Raw genomic sequence first — 25,959 nt, 5'->3', positions numbered from 1 at the left:
AGAAACTGTTTTCTTTGTTCCTTGCCAAGCTTGGAAGGAACAAATATTGATCACCAGAGTAACTTATTCTACAATAGGCAAAATAATGTTCCTAAGAAGCACCACTGAACACAAAAGACTCTGCTTGCAAACTCCAGTGTGGACTGAGTCATGTGTGTGGTATTCATTTGGTGTTTGCTGGGTTTTGAGAATGTGATTGGGTACAGATGGTGCTCTGTAAATAAGAAACTGTATGGAGGTCTATTAGAACTCCCTCATAGGACACAGAGAAGATCAGTTTTCCATCTGATTGTCATATCTAAAGTTCTTCTATTGGCCAATTAGATTTATTTCTGACCTGATGTCTAAGCTTGTACTGTTTTAATTTCTCTGACATTAATCATCTCTCCAGATCAGTAAACATGGTGGCTGGTAATGTCTGAGAAATAAAGGGAGATACTTATGTTCATGCTCATGAGCAAGGATTTAATGTAAAAATCTTCAGAGATTTGAAATATACTCCTGTTTTAAACTTTTTAATATACTGGACTAAAGAGCTTTATTGTTAAGCAATTAATCTCATTCTCTAGAAGATAAATTCTGATTTTTCTTTTAAAAACTTCCATCTCTTTCCTAAAAGAAGCATGCTTCAGGAAAGTTTCAAAAAATAATTTTGAAGAAAGCATGTAATAAGTGTTACCCTTTTTTAAATGATAGATAATGTAGAGTATCAACATCTAAATAAGAATATTTTAAATAGAAGAATGATTTTTTATTTTTTATGATGTATGATTTATTTTTGTTTAACGCAACTTAGTGGCCCTCTCATTCTGTCTAATGAACCTTGAAGATTTTATAGACTATACACATTAGGGTTGATGTCATCCCCTTGAAGTCCTCATTACTTTTGTACTCAAGTTTTAGTAAATAGTTTTTTAAATTCATTTAACAAAATACTGGCATCAACATATCTGTCAGGCTTTCATTTTTCCTTCTTTTTGATTCTTATATCCCCTTTATGAATTTATTTAAATTAATTATTTTATAGATTCTAAGTCTGATTTTCTGATTGGAAATAGACAGTGCCATTTTTTTTTTACTTCAGTCAGTAAAATTGATAATTCCTTAAAAGTATTCCTTGGATAATTAGTACTAAATTATTAATAAGTGCAATAGACCCACTGGTTTATCGCTCTCATTTCTCAAACTTTAAATTAACCACAGCTCAGTCTTAGTTGTGTAGAATACACAGATGTATATCAGGACCATATAGAGAAAAATATGAATCCATATACCTTTTCTTTACATTGTTGTCCCTTCAAAATATTTACTATTATAAGACATATGTATAATATATATATAGTCACATATGACTATTAAAAATTAAAGCAAAACCACCAAATGCCAGAATTCTACATTGCCTTATTTGATTCAAATAGTTTGATACTTTCAAAAGTTGTGAAAATATCTTAAAATAACTATACCCTTCAAATTGTTGCCTATTTATTTATAGACAGATGCCTCTTCATATTTTGTGTTTCCTATATGACTTTTGTCCATGATTTATGTTATCTTTTCACATTGTTAGGAAATACTTCCAAGTTTCCCATCTTTTACAAATTCTATCCAAATTCTTAAGGTAAGATTTAAGTCATCTTGAATTAGTGACTTCTTTCAAACATTCCGCATTCTATAGCTTGTTAGCCATCCCTTTGCATGTACTTGTGTTTTTATATACATTTATTTTAATACCTAAATTCTGTTATTTTCTTTTCCTTTCTAATAGGAAAATAACATATGTGTTCTTAAATATTAGTTACAGTCTAAGCTACTCCCATGGACTTTCCCACTAATCTCTAATTATAAGATGGCATTAATTAATTTCTTTTTAATAATAATAGCACTAACAAAAGGAAAAATTAAAATAACTATTATTTATTTATGTGTGACATGGAAAATAAACATTAAAGCTTTATTTTTTTCATTTTAAAGTATTAATAGGAAATAATTAATTGAACAAGGTAAGTGTTCAATTAGCTTGTAACCCTGAATTTCATCACAACTCTTCTGCTCAATATTGAGTAATATGGTTTAGTAAAATTCGTGAAACATGGTAAGTGCTCAAAAAATATTTGTGGAATTCATGATTAAGAATTCTTTCCCATATCCAAGTTACTTCCATTTTTCTACTTAGGCCTGAAGTTAAAGATTTATCAACACAATAGACTTTGTGCTAACACTGGAATAAAAAACGAAGTAAAATTTTTTATTTCATGCTTCATGAAGCATGATTTTAAGTATATATAAGTACACGACAAAACATACAATGCATGTATTTGAGTGAGTGAGTGAGAGAGAAAAGAAGAAGCAGTGAGAATGCTAACAGTTGGGTTATTTGGCGCTTAGATGGTCTCTAGGCAAATAGATCTCCATGTCTTTGAATATGTGTGGAAGTTACCAATTGAAGAAAAACCAATAAACTATATGAGTTTTGCAATCTAAATCTAAATGTTTCATTTTCCTTTAAAAGGAGAATGCGAAGTGTTTACAGAGCTGCATCCTTTTCAGCCTTATTGCAATTTGCACTTCCACACCAGAAGAAAAAGTCATTTGTTGAACATACTCTAGCAAAGTTGTTTTAAGAACATACTTTTTTTCTCTCAGATGATTTTGTGAAATAACTTCAACTGGTGAAGAAATGATGAGCCTGTCTTTGGACAGTCAAGGCCCCACGCTCACTTTGGTGAGCTCCACCGGTGGTCGTATTGAGCTCAGGTTCCTTGAAGGTAGAACAAGAGCTTTGTGCTCCTCTAAGCTCAGAAAATATGTCATTAGTGCTGTTGTGGGCATGAAAGTCAACTAATAACAGAACATGCGCCTTGATACCATTCCCTTATTCACTCAGAAGAGCCGTCCTAGGAAGTACTGAGACTTTGGAGTCTTCCTATTCCATTTTGTCCTCTAACTATGTTACCAAGCAATCATTTATTCCACAATTGTCTATTGAGTGACACCAGGTGCCAAATTGCTATGTTAGTCTGGAGAAAAAAAAAGATACATATGTGGTTTGGAACACTGAATGGAGGAGGGAGGAGAGGCAATGAAATATAATGTATTTTGGGTGAATATTTGAGCTCAGGTTGTTGCAAGATCATAGAAAAATGTTCTCAACATGTGGTCCCTAAGCCAGCAGCATCAGGTTGACCTGGAAACTTGTACTAAATATACATTCTCAAGATACACTAAGCCAGAAAACCTGATGGCGTGCCCAGTCATCTTTTTTCATAAGCTCTCCAGGTGATTCTAGTGTTCACTAAAGTTTGAGCACCACTGGCAAAAGAGAAACTCATAACTCAGATCTGTGGATCAAAAAAAAGCTTCTTAGAGAAGGGTGCACCTGAGCTGAGCTCTGAGGAAGTCATCACCCAGGGGAAATTGTTCCAGGCAGAAGAGGGTTGTCTTTGTAACACCAGGAAGTGAAAGAGGACACATATCACAATAGCACTTGTGGCAACCTCTGCTATGGATGTGTTGACAAAGAATCTCTAATTCTCCTCAAAACCATGTAAAGGGGGTGCCATGACTACCCAGATGATGGTACAGCAGAAGAGAGGATTTTAAAACATTGCATCTGAATTCACAGAGCTAATATATGTCAGGACCAGAGTTTGAAACCAGTTCCGTCTGCCTCCATAGCCAACTCTCTTTCTCCTCTGCCATTTCACCTGTCTGCAGACAGCCGTTTCAATCTGTCATAGGGCTGTGATCATCAGATGAGATGTTGTAATGAAAAGTTAAGTGCCAAAAAGTCATGTGAAATGTGTCTGTGATTACTCTGGCATTCTTACCTGATAAGTCTTAATAACAATTTAGGGTATTTTCACTACATCAGTGCTAGAATAGCTCTTACTATTTGTGGGAACAAGTATGTAACTCTCCAGTTCTTTTTCATTTTTAAGATGTGAGTGGTAGCTTGTATGCATTCATTCAGCAGATGATCTGGTAAATATCTTATAGGTTTCATGTTGCCAGGGTTTGGGAATGCCATATTGAGCAAGATAAATGTGCTTTCTGACCTCATGGGGCTTATGTTATATTATCGCATAATGTTTTTAAACATAATGTACACAGCTAATCCAATGTTACTCTGACTGTAGCTCCTTTAATTCAGTCAAAATTAATCTTATCTTGATCAGTCCTCTAGGTTATCAGTGGCCTTGGGTTAAGACGCAACCATAGGCTTATTTGCACTCCCATTCCAGCCACTACTTTTTCTGAGTATTTTTGTGCTTAGCACATTTCCTCAGGAGCACATTTTCTTAATTAAATTAATGTTTCTTGAGAAGAACAATAGAGGTAGATAATTTCAGTATTCAGTATGATAATTAAGATTTTTTATAGAATTAATTTTTGCTTCTTATTCTCCGGAAGAGGTGAGGGCAGGGAAGGAGAAAGTTTTTCAGAGACATTTGGAGCTTATTAAATATTCAGTGTATTCTAGGATCAGTCAGGCATTAATCAGCAATTAAGTAAATGCACAGTTACTAATAAAATTGTAATGTCTGCCGGTTTCTAGAGAGAAGACAGGCTAATTCTGAAGGAGATGAAAGTTTGGATAGAACAATTTGAAAGAGATTTGACAAGGGCACAGATGACAGACTCAAGTTTGCAGGATAAATATCAGGTAATGTATGGAAGAGATATTTCACTTTTCTTCAAAGCCTTTCATGAGTAAGAGCCACATATGTCATTTAATCTATGTTTAATATTTCAAGTGATATTAATGAGAAATGTCTTTTTAAAATAATATACATTATCTTGTTTACATATAATTTAATCCTATTTCTATGTAAATAGGTAGTTTTTAAATTTTAATGCATTTATATATTGTAATATGTTTGCCATTGTAACAATAATCAGCACCTCTATCATGTGACATTATTATCGTTTATTTTTAGTGGGTGAGATGTTTAAGTTCCAGTCTCTTAGCAATTTTGATGATCGTAATACAATACTATTGCCCATATTCACTGTACTGTGCATTTGGAATCTAGGACTTATATACCCTAAACCTTTCCAGTTTGTATACTTAAATATCCATCCTGTCCCCTCCACCCCCCATCCCCTGGTAACCATCATTTTTCTCTCTGTTTTTAGGAGTTTGACTTTTTAGATTCCATATATAAATGATATTATACAATCTTTGTTTTTCTCTACTTATCTTGCTTAGTACAACATCTTTTTTTTTTAACTTTATTTTACTTTACAATACTGTATTGGTTTGCCGTACATCAACATGAATCAAGTTCACCCACGTTGTCACTTATGGCAGGCTGTCCGTTTTTCTCATGGCTAAACGATATGCCATTGTATATATACACCGCGTCTTCTTTGCCAGTTCTTCTGTTAATGGGCACTTAGATTGTTTCTATCGATTGACTGTGGTGACAATGCTGCAATAAACAGGAGAGTGCATGTATATCTCTTTGATACTTTGTTTTCCTTTGCTTTGGATATACACCCAGAGCTGGAGTTGGTAGTGTTAAATTGTATGTGCCACGTTATATAGAGTTCTGAGGCTTCATCACTTTCCCAGAACTCAGTCTTGTAGACGATCCAAAACACAAATCTAGCCATTGCTTTTATATAACACATGACCTTACAGATGTTACCTTACAAGAAATTCCAACAAAATGTGACTTCAGTGGCAAATTGAAAATGTCTATAGGATAAGCTGAATTAAATAAAAATTGCAACGTGAAGAGCTGGAGTAGGTCCCTCAGTAAGATCAGTTTCCCCTGCTTCCTGCCTCTCTCAACACTGCTGCATTCGGGTGGAGTCCGGTGTTGCCGCTGCTGTGGTCGCTCTTTCTCCCAGTTTCATCACACTGTCATTAATTAGATTTCAGCTTCCAACTTCCACTTCTAAAATCTTTTAACAAGTTTTTTTTTTTTTTTTCCATTGAATTGTGACTTACTCTGTGTAGCACTGACATTTTCTCCTGCTTAAACTATCATTGCATTTCGGTGGCAAAACTATGGTATATTCTAATTTACAATGTATTTTGACAATTTTTGCTACAAAAAAAGGGTGAATGATGTAAGAGATGCGAAATGGCAGATGATAAAAGATTTAGCTGTTGGAATTAGTGTGTGATTTTATATAATCATATCTATAAAGTGTGCCTGAATTTAGATGGATGCTTTCATCAGTATTATATTTGATGGACTTGGAAATGCAATAAATACATTCTTATATGTGTGTTCTTTTTGCTGAAGCTCATTATAATTTTTTCCCCTAAAAGATAATTTTCTGGGAACATTAAAATGATTAAATCAGTAAATTGAGGCTATAAATGCAAGAACAGAATGAATGTCCTTATTTAGCCCATTAGTGAGTTTCAGTTTTAGCATAAATTATCAAAAAATAAATTCCAAGTTATAAAGTTACCATTGTACAGAAGTTAATTTATAAGAGGAAATCTAAGTATCAGAAAAGTACAAAACAGAAGCATTCCTTTCATATCAGTCTCTTAAATAGGGTTAGACCACATAGGGAATGTTTTCTTTCATTTGTATGTTTATTATGTAATCAGAATCTAATGTTTGTACTTATCAATTAATAGCGTATTTTCCAGTTTTTCTATATGTGGAATTCTGTAGAATAAAATTTAAGACTGATTATATGTTTTGGTACTTTAAAATTACATTAAGTTATAGTGAATGGTAGGTAAAATTTGTGGTAAAATATTTATTCACCATCTCCCCCAAGTGTTCTTCATGTGAATTTACATGTTTGTATACTTAGTGACTTAGAAGTTCTTTCAAATATGCTATCTGTTAGATTCTATGGGGGCTATTCTCATGTTCCTTAATATTTTTAATATTAAAGGCATTAAATGCACATTCAGTGACATTTTCAATTCATATGTAGACTTTGAAACATATTTTAGAGTGGGTTAATGTAATATATGGAGAAAGCGATGGCACCCCACTCCAGTACTCTTGCCTGGAAAATCCCATGGACGGAGGAGCCTGGTAGGCTGCTGTCCATGGGGTCGCGAAGAGTCGGACACGACTGAAGCGACTTAGCAGCAGCAGCAATGTAATGTAAAATGTAGGGCTTTCATTAAAATCACTAACCTTTCTTAGGTTATATTAATATTAGACTTACAGTTAAGTCTACATGTTACAAATTTATGTTAACCGTACTGTGACAAAAGAAAGATATAATATTTAGTATTTTAATATCATAAAATTAAAGCAAGGGGTTATTACATAAAGTAAACCTTTTATACAAATTTACTTAAATATAAATTAGAATACCACTAATTCTGTATTTTTTTGATGTATGCAATTTCTGTTTGTAAACTGGTACTTTAAAGTAAAACAACAATTTTGATTATGAACATAGATTTATACTCTTGTTTATTATTTCTTCATGAGCAGGGACTGGCTTGTAGATTATTTACCTAGGAATGAGAAATCCTAGCCTTGAGTGCTGTCTCTACTACTTGTGTTTGCCAAGTCACCTCTGGGCTTACTGTGGTAGTAATAACAGGCTTGTCTACGTTGTAGCATGATGGGAAGCCAGAGATGATAAAGTGCAGAAGGCACTTAGCACGGGGCAGGGTCATCATCAGGGCTAGATGAATGCTGGGTGTATCATGATTGTCATTATTATCAGCAACATTTATTGAACGTTATCCAAATATAAAAGATTGTTATTTAGGAAACATGGTTTCCTTTGCTTTTGCTTTTTTTGACTGGCTGCCATGTTCTTGCTGTTTTTCCTCTTTTAGTCATTTAAGCACTTCAGAGTTCAATATGAAATGAAGAGGAAACAGATTGAACACTTATTACAACCATTACATAGAGACGGTAAATTGTCACTTGACCAAGCATTGGTAAAACAGGCTTGGGATAGAGTGTCCTCCAGGGTAAGTCCTCTGATAATTCATTTCATTAGGGCTTAACTTAGTCAAAAATATTTTCTGTCATCTTTTTCTTCACAATGATGTTACATCCGGTCCTCATGCCTCTGTCTGTGGTTGGAAGTTTTACCAGTGGGATGGCCGTTATCCCTTTGTCAGGTCTTCCTATAAGTTAGTGGAAGTGCCTGTTTCACAACTCTCTCCCTGCTTTGCCTGCCTTATTGTAATATCACCATTGACAAGACAACCCACTGAAATCCTGAAAGACCACCTGGGTTACTCCTCCTTTTATACGACTTAATCCTGGATTGTTTAGAAGTAACTCCCCATGAATGAGGCCTCAACTTCTCCAAGTTCTGTAACCAGATTTCATCAACAGTTAATTATCTTCCTGTATTCACATTTATTTTTGTATTCTTTAATTTAAGCTTATCTTCTTATCTGGCCTTGAACTTGAAGGAACATTGCTCTGTAGCTTTCATTTTAATATGTTGCAAACATTAAGTCCGAGATTTCAAAACCTCTAAAACTTCTATCCCTCATGGGAATATTTGCCTCGTACTTATTCCATTTTCATTTTTATAATCCAACTTTTCCCATTAAGCTCTATTAAAGAATACGTTAGATCCAAACCCATCCCCCCATCATCCCAATAAGCTGTGAGGCAGTACCTGAGAATCAGATAAGTGGGAGAAATGAGGAAATCATTACAGAATTACATTATTGTAGAAAGAACCCTGAATTCTCATTTTCCTCCCGAGATGTCTAGATGACTTGATTTTTCTGGACCTGTTCTCATTATGTGGGAGATTTTGAAGGAAAGTATCTGTGTTCTGAACTTTTCAAAACATTAGATTAGGACACAGATATTTTCTTACTTGGTATTTATTAAATTAACCCAAAATTAATAACTTACAGCATTTTTAGGCTTTAAAATCATTTGGGGGAATTTTAGGAATTGTCTTTTGTGTTAAGACACGGTCTTTCTGCTTTGTATTTCAGCTCTTCGATTGGCATATACAACTTGATAAGTCTCTTCCTGCTCCTCTGGGCACCATAGGGGCCTGGCTATACAGAGCAGAGGTGGCCCTAAGAGAGGAAATAACCATTCAGCAGGTTCACGAGGAAACAGCCAACACAATACAACGGAAACGTGAGCAACACAAGGTAAATACTCTGGCTGGAAAACCTTCCAGCGTAACGGTTCTAATGTTACCAAATCAGGTTTGTTTGCCCATTACTCGGTGAGTCAAAGGTTGAGACACTAGGATTTGCAGCAGAGAAAGGGTTTATTCACCAGGCAGCCAGTTGAGATGAGAGAACAAATTTCTTCTCCCTGAAGGTGAGGGGTTCTGAGTGTTTATGGGACAAAGCTGAACGTGGGAAAGGTCACAGGAGATAAGAAACAGTTGAGGTGATCCTCATTCTGTGCAGATGCAGCTAAGCCACAGACCTCTTCATGGGCTCCATGTTCAGAAAATGTGGCATCAGTGTGATCAGAGGGTGGAGTTTGGGCCCTCTGACATCGAAAGGTCACCATGTGACACTCCATGACACTCACCCACGGTCATGGAGGGTCAGTGGACCTAACCAGTCTTAACCAGCTGGAGCTCAAACTGGACACACCTGACTCCAAGTTCCTAAATTCAGCTTGGCCAACATCTTTTTGTTAAGGTTGAGTGAAACTTGGAGGGCCTACAAATTTTATTAAAGCAAACCTAGATGTCCATCAGCAGAAGAATGGATAAGAAAGCTATGGTACATATACATGATGGAGTATTACTCAGCCATTAAAAAGAATGCATTTGAATCAATTCTAATGAGGTGGATGAAACTGGAGCCTCTTATACAGAGTGAAGTAAGCCAGAAAGAAAAACACCAATACACTATACTAACATATATATATGCAATTTAGAAAGATGGCAACGATAACCCTGTATGCAAGACAGCAAAAGAGACACAGATGTATAGAACAGTCTTTTGGACTCTGTGAGAGAGGGCAAGGGTGGGATGATTTGGGAGAATGGCATTGAAACAGGTATAAATGTGAAACGAATCGCCAGTCCAGCTTCGATGCATGATACAGGATGCTCGGGGCAGGTGAACTGGGATGACCCAGAGGGATGGTATGGGGAGGGAGGTGGGAGGAGGATTCAAGATGGGAACACGTGTACACCTGTGGTGGATTCATGTTGATGTATGGCAAAACCAATACAATATTGTAAAGTAATTAGCCTCCAATTAAAATAAATTTATATTTAAAAAAATAAAATAAAGCAGACCTGATCAGTGAAGGTAGGTTGTTGTTGTTCAGTTGCTAAATTGTGTCTGACTCTTTGTGACTCCATGGCCTACAGCACACCAGGCCTCCCTGTCCTTCACCATCTCCTGGAGCTTGCTCAAACTCATGTCCATTGAATCAATGATGCCATCCAACCATCTTATCCTCTGTCACCCCCTTCTCTTACCCTCAATCTTTCCCAGTATCAGAGTCTTTTCCAGTGAATCGGCTCTTTGCATCAGGTGGTCAAGGTACTGGAACTTCAGCAGGTTACAATTTATTGTTTATTAACAGCTAACTGATAATACTCTTGTTTCACTAGTATAGTCTGGAACTTGCACCGACTCAGGTCTCCCAGGCACCCATTCATTCTGGTTCAGAGATGTCCCATTTTCCTAGAAAGTCTTTGATTTGCATTCCCCTCTTCTGTACTTGTTATGACAATCCCAGTAGATTCATTTCCTGAGTTTTTTTCCAGTAGCCCTGTGTTATTTTTTCATCTGCATTTACTTTTGTTATTTCTCTTGCTATATTGTTGTCTTTGAAAATATAAGGCCATAGACAGTGTGTATTTACATAACAGTGGGATTGGCCATTGGCTCCAGACCTCTTTTCCTCCTCCATTCTCACAGGAAGGCAAACCAAGTCACCAAGTTCTTATGTCCTGGTGCTTAAGAAGTGAGGATCAGGGTAGGGGAAGGGGTTACTAGTCGCCTTAGAAAGTGGTGGGATTAGGCCTTGAAGATCTCTTAGCCATTTGTGACTTTATTTTCTCATTGCATGTTTTCTTGTGCTTTCGTAAGTTCTAATACTCTTCCTCTGCGTCTTGTAATAGTACAGTCCTAACTTAAAATGCTATTTTTTTCACTAACATCTCATTAATGCAACCCTGCATTTTGTGCAGTTGAATTTGTGTATCTCATTTACTGAGTCATGGTGGGGTTAACTGTATATGTGGAAAATAAACCAACAACCAGGTCTCACTTTGTTCTTCTGTCCTAGTTATACAAGAAAAAGTGAAAGTGTTAGTTGCTCAGTCATGTCCAACTCTTTGCAACCCCATGGACTGTAGTCCATCAGGTTCCTCTGTCCATGGGAATTCTCCAGGTAAGAATATTGGAGTGGGTTGCCATTCCCTTCACCAGGGGATTTCCTGAGCCAGGGATTGGACCCAGGTCTCCTGCATTGCAGGCAGATTCTTTACCATCTGAGCCACCAGGTGACTTTTTGGTTAAAGCCAGCTCTCAGCTTAGCTTCTGCCCACGTTCATGCAGTTGACTGTGGTTGGAGATAAACACACCCCCAGGCACGCTGACTAACCCAAATGGGCCCTTAATGCTCACCGGCACTCCAAAGGCCTTTTTGGACTCTCTTCCCTTTGCATTTCTGGGACAACTATTTTATACCTTTTCTCCTCAAACCTTCTACACCTCCTCCTTCATCCTTACTCTTAGCTGATGACACCACTTCCTATTTCTCTGAGAAAATAGAAGCAGTCAAAAAAGAATTTCCGCAAGCTCCCACGACCACATCAACCCACCTACACGCATCTGTGACCGAATACTCTGTCTCCTCTCCTGTTACTATGGGTGAACCATCTGTGCTCCGAGCTGAGGCCAGCCCCTCCGCATGTACAGTGGATCCCATCCTCCCAGCTCTGTTCCAGAAGATAATTCCTGTAGTACTTTGCTTCTTTATTTTTTCTCTCTCTTTCTCTGCTGGATTTTCCCCACCCACACGAAATATAGTGTCATTATTCTTCATAGCCTCTTTGTTAACGTTACCCCTCCTTTCGGCTATTGTCCATTTTTAAAAAAATTTTTATTGGGGTATAGTTGCTTTACAATGTTGTGTTAGTTTCTGTACGCCAAAGTGAATCTTCTATACATATTCATGTATCCTCTCTTTTTTAGATTTCTTTCCCACTTGGGTCATCACAGGCCAATGGGTAGAGTTCCCTGTGCTATACAGTAGGTTCTCATTAGTTATCAATCTCATACATAGGCTCAATACTGTATATATGTCAATCACAATCTCCCAATTCGCCCCATTCCTTCCCTTCCCTCTTGGCATCTATATGTTTGCTCTTTACATCTGTATGTCTACTTTCTGCTTTGTAGATAAGATCATCTATACCAATTTTTTTCAGATTCTACATATATGCATTAATATATGGTATTTGTTTTTCTCTTTTTGGCTTTCTTCACTCTGTATGACAGTCTTTAGGCCCCTTTACATCTCTACAAATGGCCCAGTTTTGTTCCTTTTCATGGCAGAGGCAGAGTAATATCCCATCGTATATAGGCACTACATCTTTATTGATTCCTCTGTTGATGAACATTCAGGTTGCTTCCATATCCTGGATAATGTATATAGTGAGCTACTGTCCATTGTTTTCTTTCTTTTACAAAAGTGAGGTTCTTTGAAAGTACTATCTGAAATCTCATTCTTTCTAGAACCCATTCCAATCATGTTTTCCCTTGCCCGTCTATCCATGGCAGGTTCATGAGGGTGCTTTTTGTTCCTCGCTCAGTGATCAGTTCTCAGTCCTCATTTTACCTTTACCTTTATTTTAGACTCTGAACTACTTTATCCATTTGGTTTCTTAATTTTTTTTCTGTTCTTTCCAGTGTTTTCAGTTAGCCCACATTTGGTCCAAAATGTCCATGAGTGTATTTGGTTCATGGGACAAATAATTTTGGACAGGGCCAAATATCAAGGACCTTTTGATGTGGACCAGATATCTCCATGGACATTTTGGATAGGACCAGATATGACCAATTATCAAGGACCTTTTGGCATAAACCAGATATTTTGTGGTAATTTTGAACAGGACAATATGGTCCTAAAATGGTCTTTCCTTCTCTTTCAACAAATATTTATTGAGCACTTTCTATGTGCAAAGTAGTGTTCTAGGCATTTGTGATATACCCATAAGCAAAACAGACAAAACTTCTACCTTAATATAACTTGCCTTTTCATAGGAGGAGGCAGTTAAGGAATAATAAATATGATAAACAAAGACATTTTATATTAGAATAGAAGATAGAAGGACAAGGAAGATAAGATGGTGTTGCAGTTTTAAGCAGGGGAGTCCACAGTGAAACCACACTGAAAAGAGAACCTCCAACATGCAAGCATGTCACTACGTGAAGGCCTTTGCCCTTGCCAACATTTCTGGAATGTTCTTGGCTCTTTGCTTGAAATATTTTCCAGGCATTCTTCCTCATCTCCTTGGGCCTTCACTGAAAGGTCACTTTTTAGTCAATCCTTTCTTGGCCACCTCTTTGAAACGACAACATCTTTTCCCCTTCCCTATTCAGTTTTTCTCCTTAGCATTATCTTCATCTCAAATGCTAATTTAATTATTTATCTTATTTATTGCTTGATCTCTTACAGTGTAATCTCAACTCTGTAAGAGCAATGATTGATTATTGGTTGTTTTTCACTCTTGTTAAAAAAAAAACACACACACCTCTAAAAATGGTTTTAGAAATATTCAGGCTTTCAAAATTGTAGTTGGATCAATAATGCTAATCCTACTTTCTGAGAATTTGTTCCTTTGACTAAGTTTTCAAAATTATTGACATAAAATTATTCAAAATATTCTTGTGCCTGTAGTTAAGCCTCCATTTTTCCCCAGTTTTGTTTTTTTGCGCTTTGTCACATTCCTTAAATGCACTTTCAGCATCCTTAATTTTCTCTGTTATATCTTAAAGATCTTTTCCCATCTACTTTCTTACCAGAGGCATGACAGAATCACTGTTTTAACAGCATCATTCTGGTGCTCTGTGAGGATATGGCTAGACTGGTCATAGAGGGGAAAAGTCAGAGAAACAATTTCAATGATCCAGGTAGAGTGGATTGAACAAAGGTCGTAGATATAGAGATGGTAAGAAATAGATTCTGAGTATATTTCAAGGGCAGAACAAAGAGAATTTTTAGCATTAGATATTGATTATGAAGGAAGGGGAGTCATAAATGACACTATGATTTTTCAACCAAGCAGTTGGAAAAATGGAGTTTCCATCAGTTGAAATGGAAAGGCAGTGAAGCAGATTTGGGAGGAAAGATGGAGTTCTGTCTGGGGGAAGGTAAGTATGAGACTGTTTCAGGCCCCAGCAAATATACAGAATGGGTAGCGGGAGATAAGAGACAGGAGGGGGCCAAATATTCAGAGTCCTTGGTATATAAAGGGATGTTAAAAGCTTGGAGACTTAGATTAAATAAATAAGCATAGACAGAAAATTAGTCAAGAGTTGAGCCCTGAGGGAACCCAGTATTAAGTAAGCTTCAGTGCTTATAGTTATTGTTGCTGTTGTTCAGTCACCAAGTCATGTCTGACTCTCGGTGCCCACAGAAACTGCAGCACAGCAGGCTTCCCTGTCCTTCACTATCTCCCAGAGTTTGCTCAGACTCGTGTCCATTGAGTCACTGTTGCCATCCAACCATCTTATCCTCTGTTGCCCCATCTCCTCTTGCCCTCTATCTTTCCTAGCATCAGGGTCTTTTAAGGTGGCCAAAGTATTGGCTCTTCACTTTCATCATCAGTCCTTCCAATGAATATTCAGCATTGATGTCCTTTAAGACTGACTAGTTTGATCTCCTTGCAGTCCAAGAGACTCTCAAGATTCTTATCCAGCAACACAGATGGAAAGCATCAGTTCTTTGGTTCTTGGCCTTATTGATGGTTCAGCTCTCACATCCACACATGAGTACTGAAAAAAACCATAGATTTGACTATATGGACCTTTGTCAGTAAAGTGATATCTCTGTTTTAATACAGTATTTAGGTTTGTCACAGCTTTTCTTCCAACAAGCAAACATCTTTTAATTTCATGGCTGCGGTCACCGTCTGCAGTGATTTTGGAGCCAAAGAAACTAAAACCTGTCCAGTGTCCACTTTTCCCCATCTATTTTCTATGAAGTGATGGGATACTTAACAGTATCTAGATTAGCAATATAAAGAATAATAGTGGGGTGCTTTTCTGTGGGAATGATCTCTGTTCATTTCCAAGGCAAACCATTCAATATCACAGTAATCCAAGTCTATGCCCTGACCAATAATGCTGAAGATGCTGAAGTTGAATGGTTCTGTGAAGACCTACAAGACCTTCTAGAACTAACACCGAAAAAAGATGTCCCTTTCATTATAGAGGACTGGAATGCAAAAGTAGGAAGTCAAGAAATACCTGGAGTAATTGGCAAATTTGGCCTTGGAATACAGTATGAAGCAGGGCAAAGGCTAACAGAGTTTTGCCAAAAGAGTGCACTGGTCATAGCAAATACCCTCTTCCAACAATATACGAGAAGACTCTACACATGGACATCACCAGATGGTCAACACCAAAATCAGATTGATTATATTCTTTGCAGCCAAAGATGGAGAAACTCTATACAGTCAGCAAAAACAAGACCAGGAGCTGACGTTGGCTCAGATCATGAACCCCTTATTGCCAACTTCAGACTTAAATGGAAGAAAGTAGGGAAAACCACTAGACCATTCAAGTATGATCTAAATCAAATCCATTACAACTATACAGTGGAAGGGACAAATAGATTCAAGGGATTAGATATGATAGACAAGAGTGCCTGAAGATCTGTGGGTGAAGGTTCATGACATTGTACAGGAGGCAGTGATCAAGACCATCCCCATGAAACAGAAATGCAAAAAGGCAAAATGGTTGTCTGAGGAGACCTTACAAACAGCTATGAAAGAAGAAAGGGTTGGAGTTGGTTTAGTCACTAAGTCATGCCCGACTCTTGCGACCCCATGGACTGTAGCCCACCAGGCTCCTCTGTCCATGGGATTCTCCGGGCAAGAATACTGGAGTGGATTGCCATTTCCTCCTCCAGGGGATCTTCCCAACCCAGGAATCAAACCTGGGTCTCTTGCATTGCAGGCAGATTCTTTACCAACTGAGCTATGAGGGAACCCCATGAAAGAAGAAAAGTGAAAGGCAAAGGAGAAAAAGAAAGATACACCCATTTGAATGCAGAGTTCCAAAGACTAGCAAGGAGAGATAAGAAAGCCTTCCTCAATGATCAATGCAAAGAAATAGAGGAAAGCAATAGAATGGGAAAGACTAGAGATCTCTTCAAGAAAATTAGAGATACCAAGGGAACATTTCATGCAAAGATGGGTACCATAAAGGACAGAAATGGTATGGACCTAACAGAAGCAGAAGATATTAGGAACAGGTGGCAAGAATACACAGAAGAACCATTCAAAAAAGATCTTCATGACACAGATAATCACGATAGTATGATGACTCACCTAGAGCCAGACATGCTGGAATGCGAAGTCAAGTGGGCCTTAGGAAGCATCACTATGAACTAAGCTAGTGGAGATGGAATTCCAGTTGAGCTATTTCCAATCCTAAAAGATGATGCTGAAAGTGCTGCACTCAATATGCCAGCAAATTTGGAAAACTCAGCAGTTGGCCACAGGCCTGGAAAAGGTCACTTTTCATTCCAATCCCAAAGAAAAGCAATGCCAAAGAATCTTAAAATACTGCACAATTGCACTCATCTCGCACGGTAGCAAAGACATGCTCAAAATTCTCCAAGCCAAGCTTCAACAGTACGTGAACCGTGAACTTCCAGATGTTCAAGCTGGTTTTAGAAAAGGCAGAGGAACCAAAGATCAAATAGCCAACATCCATTGGATCATAGAAAAAGTGAAAGAGTTCCAGAAAAACATCTACTTCTGCTTACTGACTATGCCAAATCCTTTGACTGTGTGGATCACAACAAACTGGAAAATTCTGAAAGAGGTGGAAATATCAGACCAGCTGACCTGCCTCTTGAGAAATCTGTATGCAGGTCAAGAAGCAACAGTTAGAACTGGACATGGAACAACAGACTGGTTCAAAATCAGGAAAGGAGTATGTCAAGGCTGTATATTGTCACCCTGATTATTTAACTTATATGCAGAGCACATCATAAGAAACACTGGGCTGGAAGAAGCACAAGCTGGAATGAAGATTGCCGGGAGAAATATCAATAACCTCAGATATGCAGATGACACCGCCCTTATAGCAGAAAGCAAAGAACTAAAGAGCCTCTTGATGAAAGTGAAAGAGGAGAGTGAAAAGTTGACTTAAAACTCAACATTCAGAAAACAAAGATCATGGCATCTGGTCCCATCACTTCATGGCAAATAGCTGGGGAAACAGTGGAAACAGTGACAGACTTTATTTTTGGGGCTCCAGAATCACTGCAGATAGTGACTACAGCCATGAAATTAAAGGATGCTTGCTCCTTGGAAGAAAAATTATGACCAACCTAGACAGCTTATTAAAAAGCAGAGACATTACTTTGCCAACAAATGTCCATCTGGTCAAAGCTATGGTTTTTCCAGTAGTCATGTATGGATGTGAGAGTTGGACTATAAAAATAGCTGAGCACTGAAGAATTGATGCTTTTGAACTGTGGTGTTTGAGAAGACACTTGAGAGTTCCTTGGACTGCAAGGAGATTCAACCAGTCCATCTTAAAGGAAATCAGTCCTGAATATTCATTGGAAGGACTGATGTTGAAGCTGAAATTCCAATGCTTTGGCCACCTGATGTGAAGAGCTGACTCACTTGAAAAGACCTGATGCTGGGAAAGGTTGAAGGCAGGAGGAGAAGGGGATGACAGAGGATGAGATGGTTGGATGGCATCACCAACTCAATGGACAAGAATTTGAGTAAACTCTGGGAATTGGTAACAGACAGGGAGGCCTGGCATGCTGCAGTCCATGGGGTTACAAAGAGTCAGACATGACTGAGCAACTGAACTGAACTGAACTGAGTGGGATGCTCAAATTTTCAATAGATTTATAAGAAGTTCAGTTCCATTCAACAGATACTTGTTAGGATATACAATTAATTTTAGAACAAAATTCCAGGATATACAATTAATTTTAGAGCAAAAGTGTTAGCTCTGCTTTTTAATATGCTGTCTAAGTTTGTCATAGCTTTTCTTCCAAGTACCAAGCATATTTTAATTTCATGGCTGCAGTCACCATCCACAGTGATTTTGGAGCCCAAGAAAACAATAATTAATTAAGCAGTTAATAAGTTGTAAAGACTTCTGTTCTGGAGTATATTGTCTGATATTGATGCACACATATGAGACTTCTTATATTAGAATTTGCCTGGCTTGTTTTTTTTACTTTACAATACTGTATTGGTTTTGCCATACATTGACATGAATCCACCAGGGGTGTATATGAGTTCCCAATCCTGAACCCCCCTCCCACCACCCTCCCCATATCATCTCTCTGGGTCATCCCAGTGCACCAGCCCCAAGCATCTTGTATCCTGTATCGAACTTAGACTAGCGATTCATTTCTTACATGATAGTATACATGTTTCAATACCATTCTCCTAAATCATCCCACCCTCTCCCACTCCCACAGAGTCCAAAAGTCTGTTCTATACATCTGTGTCTCTTTTGCTGTCTCGCATACAGGGTTATCATTACCATCTTTCTAAATTCCATATATATGTGTTAGTATACTGTATCAGTGTTTTTCTTTCTGGTTTAATTCACTCTGTAAAATCAGCTCCAGTTTCATCTACCTCATTAGAACTGATTCATGGCTGAGTAATACTCCATTGTGTATATGTACCACAGCTTTCTTATCCATTAATCTGCTGATGGACATCTAGGTTGCTTCCATGTCCTGGCTATTATAAACAGTGCTGCGATGAACATTGGGGTACACGTGTCTCTTTCAATTCTGGTTTCCTCGGTGTGTATGCCCAGCAGTGGGATTGCTGGGTCATAAGGCAGTTCTATTTCCAGTTTTTTAAGGAATCTCCACACTGTTCTCCATAGTGGCTGTACTAGTTTGCATTCCCAGCAACAGTGTAAGAGGGTTCCCTTTTCTCCACACCCTCTCCAGCATTTATTGCTTGTAGACTTTTGGATTGCAGCCATTCTGACTGGTGTGAAACGGTACCTCATTGTGGTCTTGATTTGCATTTCTCTGATAATGAGTGATGTTGAGCATCTTTTCATGTGTTTGTTAGCCATCCGTATGTCTTCTTTGGAGAAATGTCTATTTAGTTCTTTGGCCCATTGTTTGATTGGGTCATTTATTTTTCTGGAATTGAGCTGCATAAGTTGCTTGTATATTTTTGAGATTAGTTGTTTTGTCCATTGCTTCATTTGCTATTATTTTCTCCCATTCCAAAGGCTGTCTTTTCACTTTGCTTATAGTTTCCTTTGTTGTGCAGAAGCTTTTAATTTTAATTAGATCCCATTTGTTTATTTTCACTTTTATTTCCAGTATTCTGGGAGGTGGATCATAGAGGATCCTGCTGTGATTTATGTCGGAGAGTGTTTTGCCTATGTTCTCCTCTAAGAGTTTTAGAGTTTCTGGTCTTATGTTTAGATCCTTAATCCATTTTGAGTTTATTTTTGTGTATGGTGTTAGAAAGTGTTCTAGTTTCATTCTTTTACAAGTGGTTGACCAGTTTTCCCAGCACCACTTGTTAAAGAGATTGTCTTTAATCCATTGTATATTCTTGCCTCCTTTGTCGAAGATAAGGTGTCCATAGGTGTGTGGATTTATCTCTGGGCTTTCTATTTTGTTCCATTGATCTATATTTCTGTCTTTGTGCCTGTACCATACTGTCTTGATGACTGTGGCTTTGTAGTAGAGCCTGAAGTCAGGCAGGTTGATTCCTCCAGTCCCATTCTTCTTCCTCAAGATTGCTTTGGCTATTCGAGGTTTTTTTTGTATTTGCATACAAATTGTGAAATTACTTGTTCTAGCTCTGTGAAAAATACTGCCGGTAGCTTGATAGGGATTGCATTGAATCTGTAGATTGCTTTGTGTAGTATACTCATTTTCACTATATTGATTCTTCTGATCCATGAACATGGTGTATTTCTCCATCTATTAGTTTCCTCTTTGATTTCTTTCATCAGTGTTTTATAGTTTTCTATATATAGGCTGGCTTGTTGTTTTCTATTGTATTAATTTCAGCCTATCCTTGTTCTTAATGTTTAGGAATATCTCCTTTAAAAAACAGATAGTTCTATTCTGTTTGTCTAATCTGACAATCTCTGCCTTTTGATAGGGAAATATATATTCCATTCATATTTATTTATAATTACTGATATGTCTGAATTTGTTTCTACCATTTGTTTCTATTTGCCCTACTTTTTTTTCTTTCTTTTTCCCCTGCATTCTTCCTGTTTATAAGTTAATTGAAGGAATTTTTTTTTAATTGGAGGAAAATTGCTTTAAAATGTTTGATTGAGGGATTTTGTTGTCATTGTTCACTTGCTTGCCTATTTTTCTTATTCCATGTTTTCCCTCAAACTGTCTTCAAGTTATGAATTGTAGTTGTGTAATGTGATTGTCCTTGAAATTATACCATAGATACTTAATGAAATTGAAAAATCAATGTCTTGACCTCCTCTTAATCCATATAAGGAACTAAGAACACTTTAACCAGGTCCTACTCTTCTAACTTGCAAACTGTTATTGTCAAGTATTAATTACTTATATGTGTCTAACACTGTGAATGTATTGTTTCTGCTGGTTCTCACTCATGGTAGCGTGTCTCCTGTCTTTGGCGATATTTGCATTCTTCCTTTTGTGTTTGCATTTGCTATCAACCAGGGACACATCAGCTCTCTTTGAGGGTTCCGGCTAAATGTTGAGTTCTCACTTTCAATATTTCTCACATTATTCAAGTTCCAAGATTTGCATGGTATTGATATTTGTCCGGGACAATCAGCTTTTTCAATGATTTTGTTCATAGGTTTGTGATTCAGTTTTGGGTCATGTTTTCTTGAAAATGGGAGACTTAAAGGTTTCAGTTACTTCCTGTGAGCCCACGAGTGAACTAAAGTCATACGCTGTGCTCAGCATCTGGTTGCTTTGTAGTGAGACAGCCTTTCAGAGGACCCAGCAGCATCACAGCATCTGTATTTTGTCGCATTTAAAAATGTTTTTGTTTGTTTTGATTTCTTGTCAAGATATTTTTTCAAGTCATTAGATAACTGAGTGACTTCACTTTGACTTTTCACTTTCATGCATTGGAGAAGGAAATGGCAGCCCACTCCAGTATTCTTGCCTGGAGAATCCCAGGGACGGGCGAGCCTTGGCTGCCGTCTATGGGGTCACATAGAGTCGGACACGACTGAAGTGACTTAACAGATATAGAAAACTACAACAGGGAAAGCTTCTCGGAAGACGACTGGACATTTGGAAATTCCAATAAGAGTCACAGGCCCCCACCCATACATTAACATGTAGTCACACAGAACAAATAAAGGTCAGAGTGGTGGTGGCTCTAAGCTTGCCCTGAAGTCATTTGGGGGAGTTTCGGTCAAGATATAAGCTATAGAACGGTGTCTACAGATTAAGAAGGAGGCAGACAAGTGATTGAAATACTCAAGGCAATAGCTACTCTAGGATGGTCCGCCCTTCTCTGTGATCAGCTCTGAGATGCCTGTGGTGCCCTCCCACTGGGAACAGGGAACTTGTGAATATCTGTGCCATTACCTACAGACTCAAAGCACATCAGAAGGTGATAATAGCAAGTACATATCAAGATAGAAATAGTTTGGGGCTGGAATTTTTTTCTACACTGTAACAAATAACATCCTCTGAACTAAAAGAAAATTAATCCTTTATGTTAACAAACACATATGACTTTAGCATCTTTATTTATATATGAAAGCCTTCATTTGTCCTGTCTATCAAGTGTCTTATGTTTTAGGCTGTTTTCTTGCTTTTATTTTCCTTGATTAATCTACTAAATCTTAGTGTGAAACACTATTAGTTAATTTTAAAATACATATATATATATATATATATATATATATATATATATATATATATGTTTTTAATTTAGCACATCAGGTCTTAGTCACAGCATGTAGGATATTTGACCTCTGGTGTGATATGCAGGACCTTTAGTTGTGGCATGTGGGATCTAGTTCTCTGACCAGGGATTGAACCCAGGCCCCCTGCATTGGGTGTACAGAGTCTTAGCCCCTAAAGTGTTGATGTTTCTAATTCATTCTGGTAGCTTAATGTATCTTATTTTTCAATGAGTGACAATCTGTTGGCTATTTACTCTGCTATTGAGAAACCACCTAAGCTCTAGAAAATATGGCATGAATCTGCTTTCACCTCTCTCCTTCTTTGCTTTTATGTGAGAAATTAGCTAGCAACTGTGAAGGACATGTAAATCTTCATATAAATATGTCTTCTAACAAAGAAAAACTCAGAAAACAAATCTATCTAAATAAATTATTAAAAGTTTTTGGAGTTCTGTACTATCTAGACAGAATCTTTATAAACATCATATTTACTCTTCCCACTGTGATATCAATGGGACATTCCCTGTGCTTGTTTGAAATCTTCTAACCATAAGAGTGTTTTCATAATGTGTTGTAATGTAATTGATTTACTTTAAGATGGCAAGCAAGCATGACTTTAGGGTAGCCTGCACACACTCAGAATAAAATAGAGAATTTAATATTTTTAGTTTTACCTTTAAAGGGTTAAACTAGTTGTACCTAGTTTTAAGCTTTGGAAAACCAACAGATTCAAAATCAGAGAAAGAGAAAAATGCTAACATTTATCGTTTATAGCACCAACTACATCTTCCTTTGGACCATGTGCCTTTAAAATGTCTGAATGCATTGCTGTGCAAGTGTCATGTGTGTTTAAAAGATGCCATAGTTATTAGCTACGGCTCTAGCACAGGGCCTTATGGACAAGCACCCAGGCTCCTGTACAAGGTAAAAGCCTGTGCTCGGCACCAAGCCGCGTTCGGCTGTGGCAGCACGATCAAATTGTTGAATACATTGACTCATCCGTGCAGGCTGAAAATTATGCTTCTTAGCTTCCTGTGAACATGTTTCCTCATTTTTTATTTTTTTAAAAAATTGTATCTTAGGATCTGCTTCAAAACACAGATGCCCACAAAAGAGCATTCCATGAAATCTACCGAACCAGGTCTGTGAACGGGATCCCAGTGCCACCTGATCAATTAGAGGACATGGCTGAGAGGTAAGAGAATGTCTGATTTTGAATGAAGTGTAGTTAAAAGGCTCGGTGGATGCTTTTTTTCCATGTCGTTTCTTTCTGAGTTAATTTTTTTTTTTTTTTTTTTTTTACGTAGATGCTTGCATTTGGTACATAAAACCTGGGTTCCCATAGCATGTGCTGAGAATGCCAATGTTCTAATACATGATTAGTTGAAAAGAGTAAACCAGCATGTACCCACAGCCTGAAAAAAATCACAGAAATGGTTTCTTCAGAGGCTGTATTTTTATTCAGTACTGTGAGGAACATTATGTAATATTGCAAAAACAGCTTCTAAAAGAAACAGATGAGAGCGAGCGATCTTGGCAGGAGAAAGAACTAAATCAAAGACTTCAATCAATCATGATTTGCCTTTAAACCCAGAGCTAGAAACTGAACCAGCTTTCCTGAGAGTGATTGATCAGCCAGAGTTTAGAAGACCTTGTAGCTGCATTTTATTTAATATTGACGTGTAACAGGTTAAGTAAACCCCGTTCTGTTACTATTAGTTACATTCTGTAAATTCTCGGTGTTTTGTTTCTAGGTTTCATTTTGTTTCCTCCACATCAGAGCTACACTTAATGAAAATGGAATTTCTGGAATTAAAGTACCGTCTGCTCTCACTGCTGGTTCTTGCAGAGTCAAAGCTGAAGTCTTGGATCATCAAGTATGGGGGGAGAGATTCAGTGGAGCTACTTCTGCAAAACTACATCGTAAGTCTCCCTGCAGCTCTGACAGACGTCAGAGGTCCCCTGGGTTTAGTACTTAATACCTTCCAGTTTATTGGACAGTGTTACTTTTATGTTGAATTTAAACCTTAAGTTACCAGTGTGTAAAATGGGTTTAATGTAAATCTGTGAGCTTTTCACAGCAATCTGAAATATACACCTGTATTCTTTGGAGTATAAAATGTTTTGCAGCATTAATCATATTGAACCAATTTTGATGAGCTTTCTTGCTTAAAAAAAGAAAGTTTTTGTATTGCATACAACTGATTGTGAGCTCACTACTGAAGCTGACTTAAAATACTTAGACATTATGTTAAGCTTTCTAAAATCCAATCATGAGTAGTTTAGGACAATTCTCAATTGTTCAGTGGGAACTAATTTCTTTTTTTTAGATTAGTTCAAGCATGCCTTGTTTATGGCCATGCTGTGAGATTCATTGCTTCCTGTGTGCACCTAAGAAAAGGAAAATTTTGTCTGTGAACCTGTAAGAACTTAATTTTTGAAGAGTATTTTCTACTTGGGCTATCAGTATACATAATCCTATATGTACATAGACTAGTAGCCCTGCATTAATGAGGGAAGTAAGTCCTACTGTAGGACCTACAGTTTCCATTTACATGTAATCAGAGAATTATAATTATTAAAAGTAGTTTATTTCTCTTAAACATGCTCCTCAATTAATTAGCAACACAGATATGCTCACAAAATTAATAGAACATCTCAGTCCTTTGTTTCATTTGTATTTATTTAGAAGTTCTAACTGATAAATTAATTCATTTAAAATATAACCCCGTTTCTAACCTGACTAGTTTCAGTGGTTCTGTTACCAACATGACTGAATATTTATTGAATCAGATTTTTACTGAAGTATCCCAGAACCATAATATATTTTGCTACATTTTAATGTTATTTTCTACATGCTAAAAGAATAACATGCATTTTAAAAAATTTAACAAGTTTGCAATAAAAATATTTCTCTAGATTTACTATAATTTTCTGGGAAACATTTGTCCAAAAATGTGAAATATGTGACAATATGTTGTTCCCTTATTCATTTTGAATGATTTTGGAAAGTAATGAGAAATCTGATTTTCTTTTTAACTTTGAGCATTTACATTAGTCCAACAAATATTAAATACAGATATGCATGTATATTGTCTGGCTTAGTCATGTCAAATCATACACTCTGAGCTCAGTAGGTAATTATTCAGGATCCGTCTTTGTTCTCGCTATTTAAGGACAGCCAATTAGATTGAAATGCTTAATGAGACTGTTTCACCAGGATAATGTTCCAACACAAAGATGTTAATAATTCTCTTTTAACTTCTCACATGAAGCATATGTAGCTAAAGAATTATTATTAATAATAAGAAATCAGTATTTTATACCTACTTCATAAATAGACATTCATTGAGCTGGTAATTGTAAACTGTTTTGTAATGTGACTTGCAAAATTATTTGTAAGATTGCTAATAACTCTATAAATATAGTGGGCTTTAATGAATATTTCCTGATATTCTTGTTCCCTGATGAAAGATATATATTTATCACCTAAACTTCTATTCCAAAAGAGGTTTAAGATATTTATAGGTCAGTAGTTTTAATGGCACCCCACTCCAGTACTCTTGCCTGGAAAATCCCATGGACGGAGGAGCCTGGTAGGCTCCAGTCCATGGGGTTGCTAAGAGTCGGACACGACTGAGCGACTTCACTTTCACTTTTCACTTTCATGCATTGGAGAAGGAAATGGCAACCCACTCCAGTGTTCTTGCCTGGAGATTCCCAGGGACGGGGGAGCCTGGTGGGCTGCCGTCTATGGGGTCGCAGAGTCGGACATGACTGAAGCGACTTAGCAGCAGCAGCAGCAGTTTTAATAATTAGAGGATGTTGGATGTTTTCCATGTGCCAAGTGTTTTACGTGGGTCATCTTCCATCTCAATCACGACCCTATGGGCTGGGTGTTTTCACATTGTTTCATTGATGAAATGGGA

General features: G+C 37.3%; 1 protein-coding gene across 1 annotated transcript in view; it reads left to right on the top strand.

The window, feature by feature from the left end:
* SYNE1 (spectrin repeat containing nuclear envelope protein 1) overlaps nt 1-25,959 on the top strand; it is a 408,382-nt gene that overhangs the window by 43,566 nt on the left and 338,857 nt on the right. The window contains exons 10-15 of the mRNA XM_052645623.1: nt 1,568-1,618; nt 4,556-4,663; nt 7,781-7,918; nt 8,915-9,079; nt 23,113-23,225; nt 23,785-23,953. Of these exons, the coding sequence (XP_052501583.1) occupies nt 1,568-1,618; nt 4,556-4,663; nt 7,781-7,918; nt 8,915-9,079; nt 23,113-23,225; nt 23,785-23,953 (744 nt within the window). The remainder of the gene's footprint in view (nt 1-1,567; nt 1,619-4,555; nt 4,664-7,780; nt 7,919-8,914; nt 9,080-23,112; nt 23,226-23,784; nt 23,954-25,959) is intronic.

The sequence above is a fragment of the Budorcas taxicolor genome, chromosome 9 (genome assembly GCF_023091745.1).
Source record: "Budorcas taxicolor isolate Tak-1 chromosome 9, Takin1.1, whole genome shotgun sequence".
In the NCBI taxonomy this organism is placed as follows: domain Eukaryota; kingdom Metazoa; phylum Chordata; class Mammalia; order Artiodactyla; family Bovidae; genus Budorcas; species Budorcas taxicolor.
Note: the sequence above shows the minus strand (reverse complement) of the source record. Positions and strands in the feature narration are given on the sequence as shown.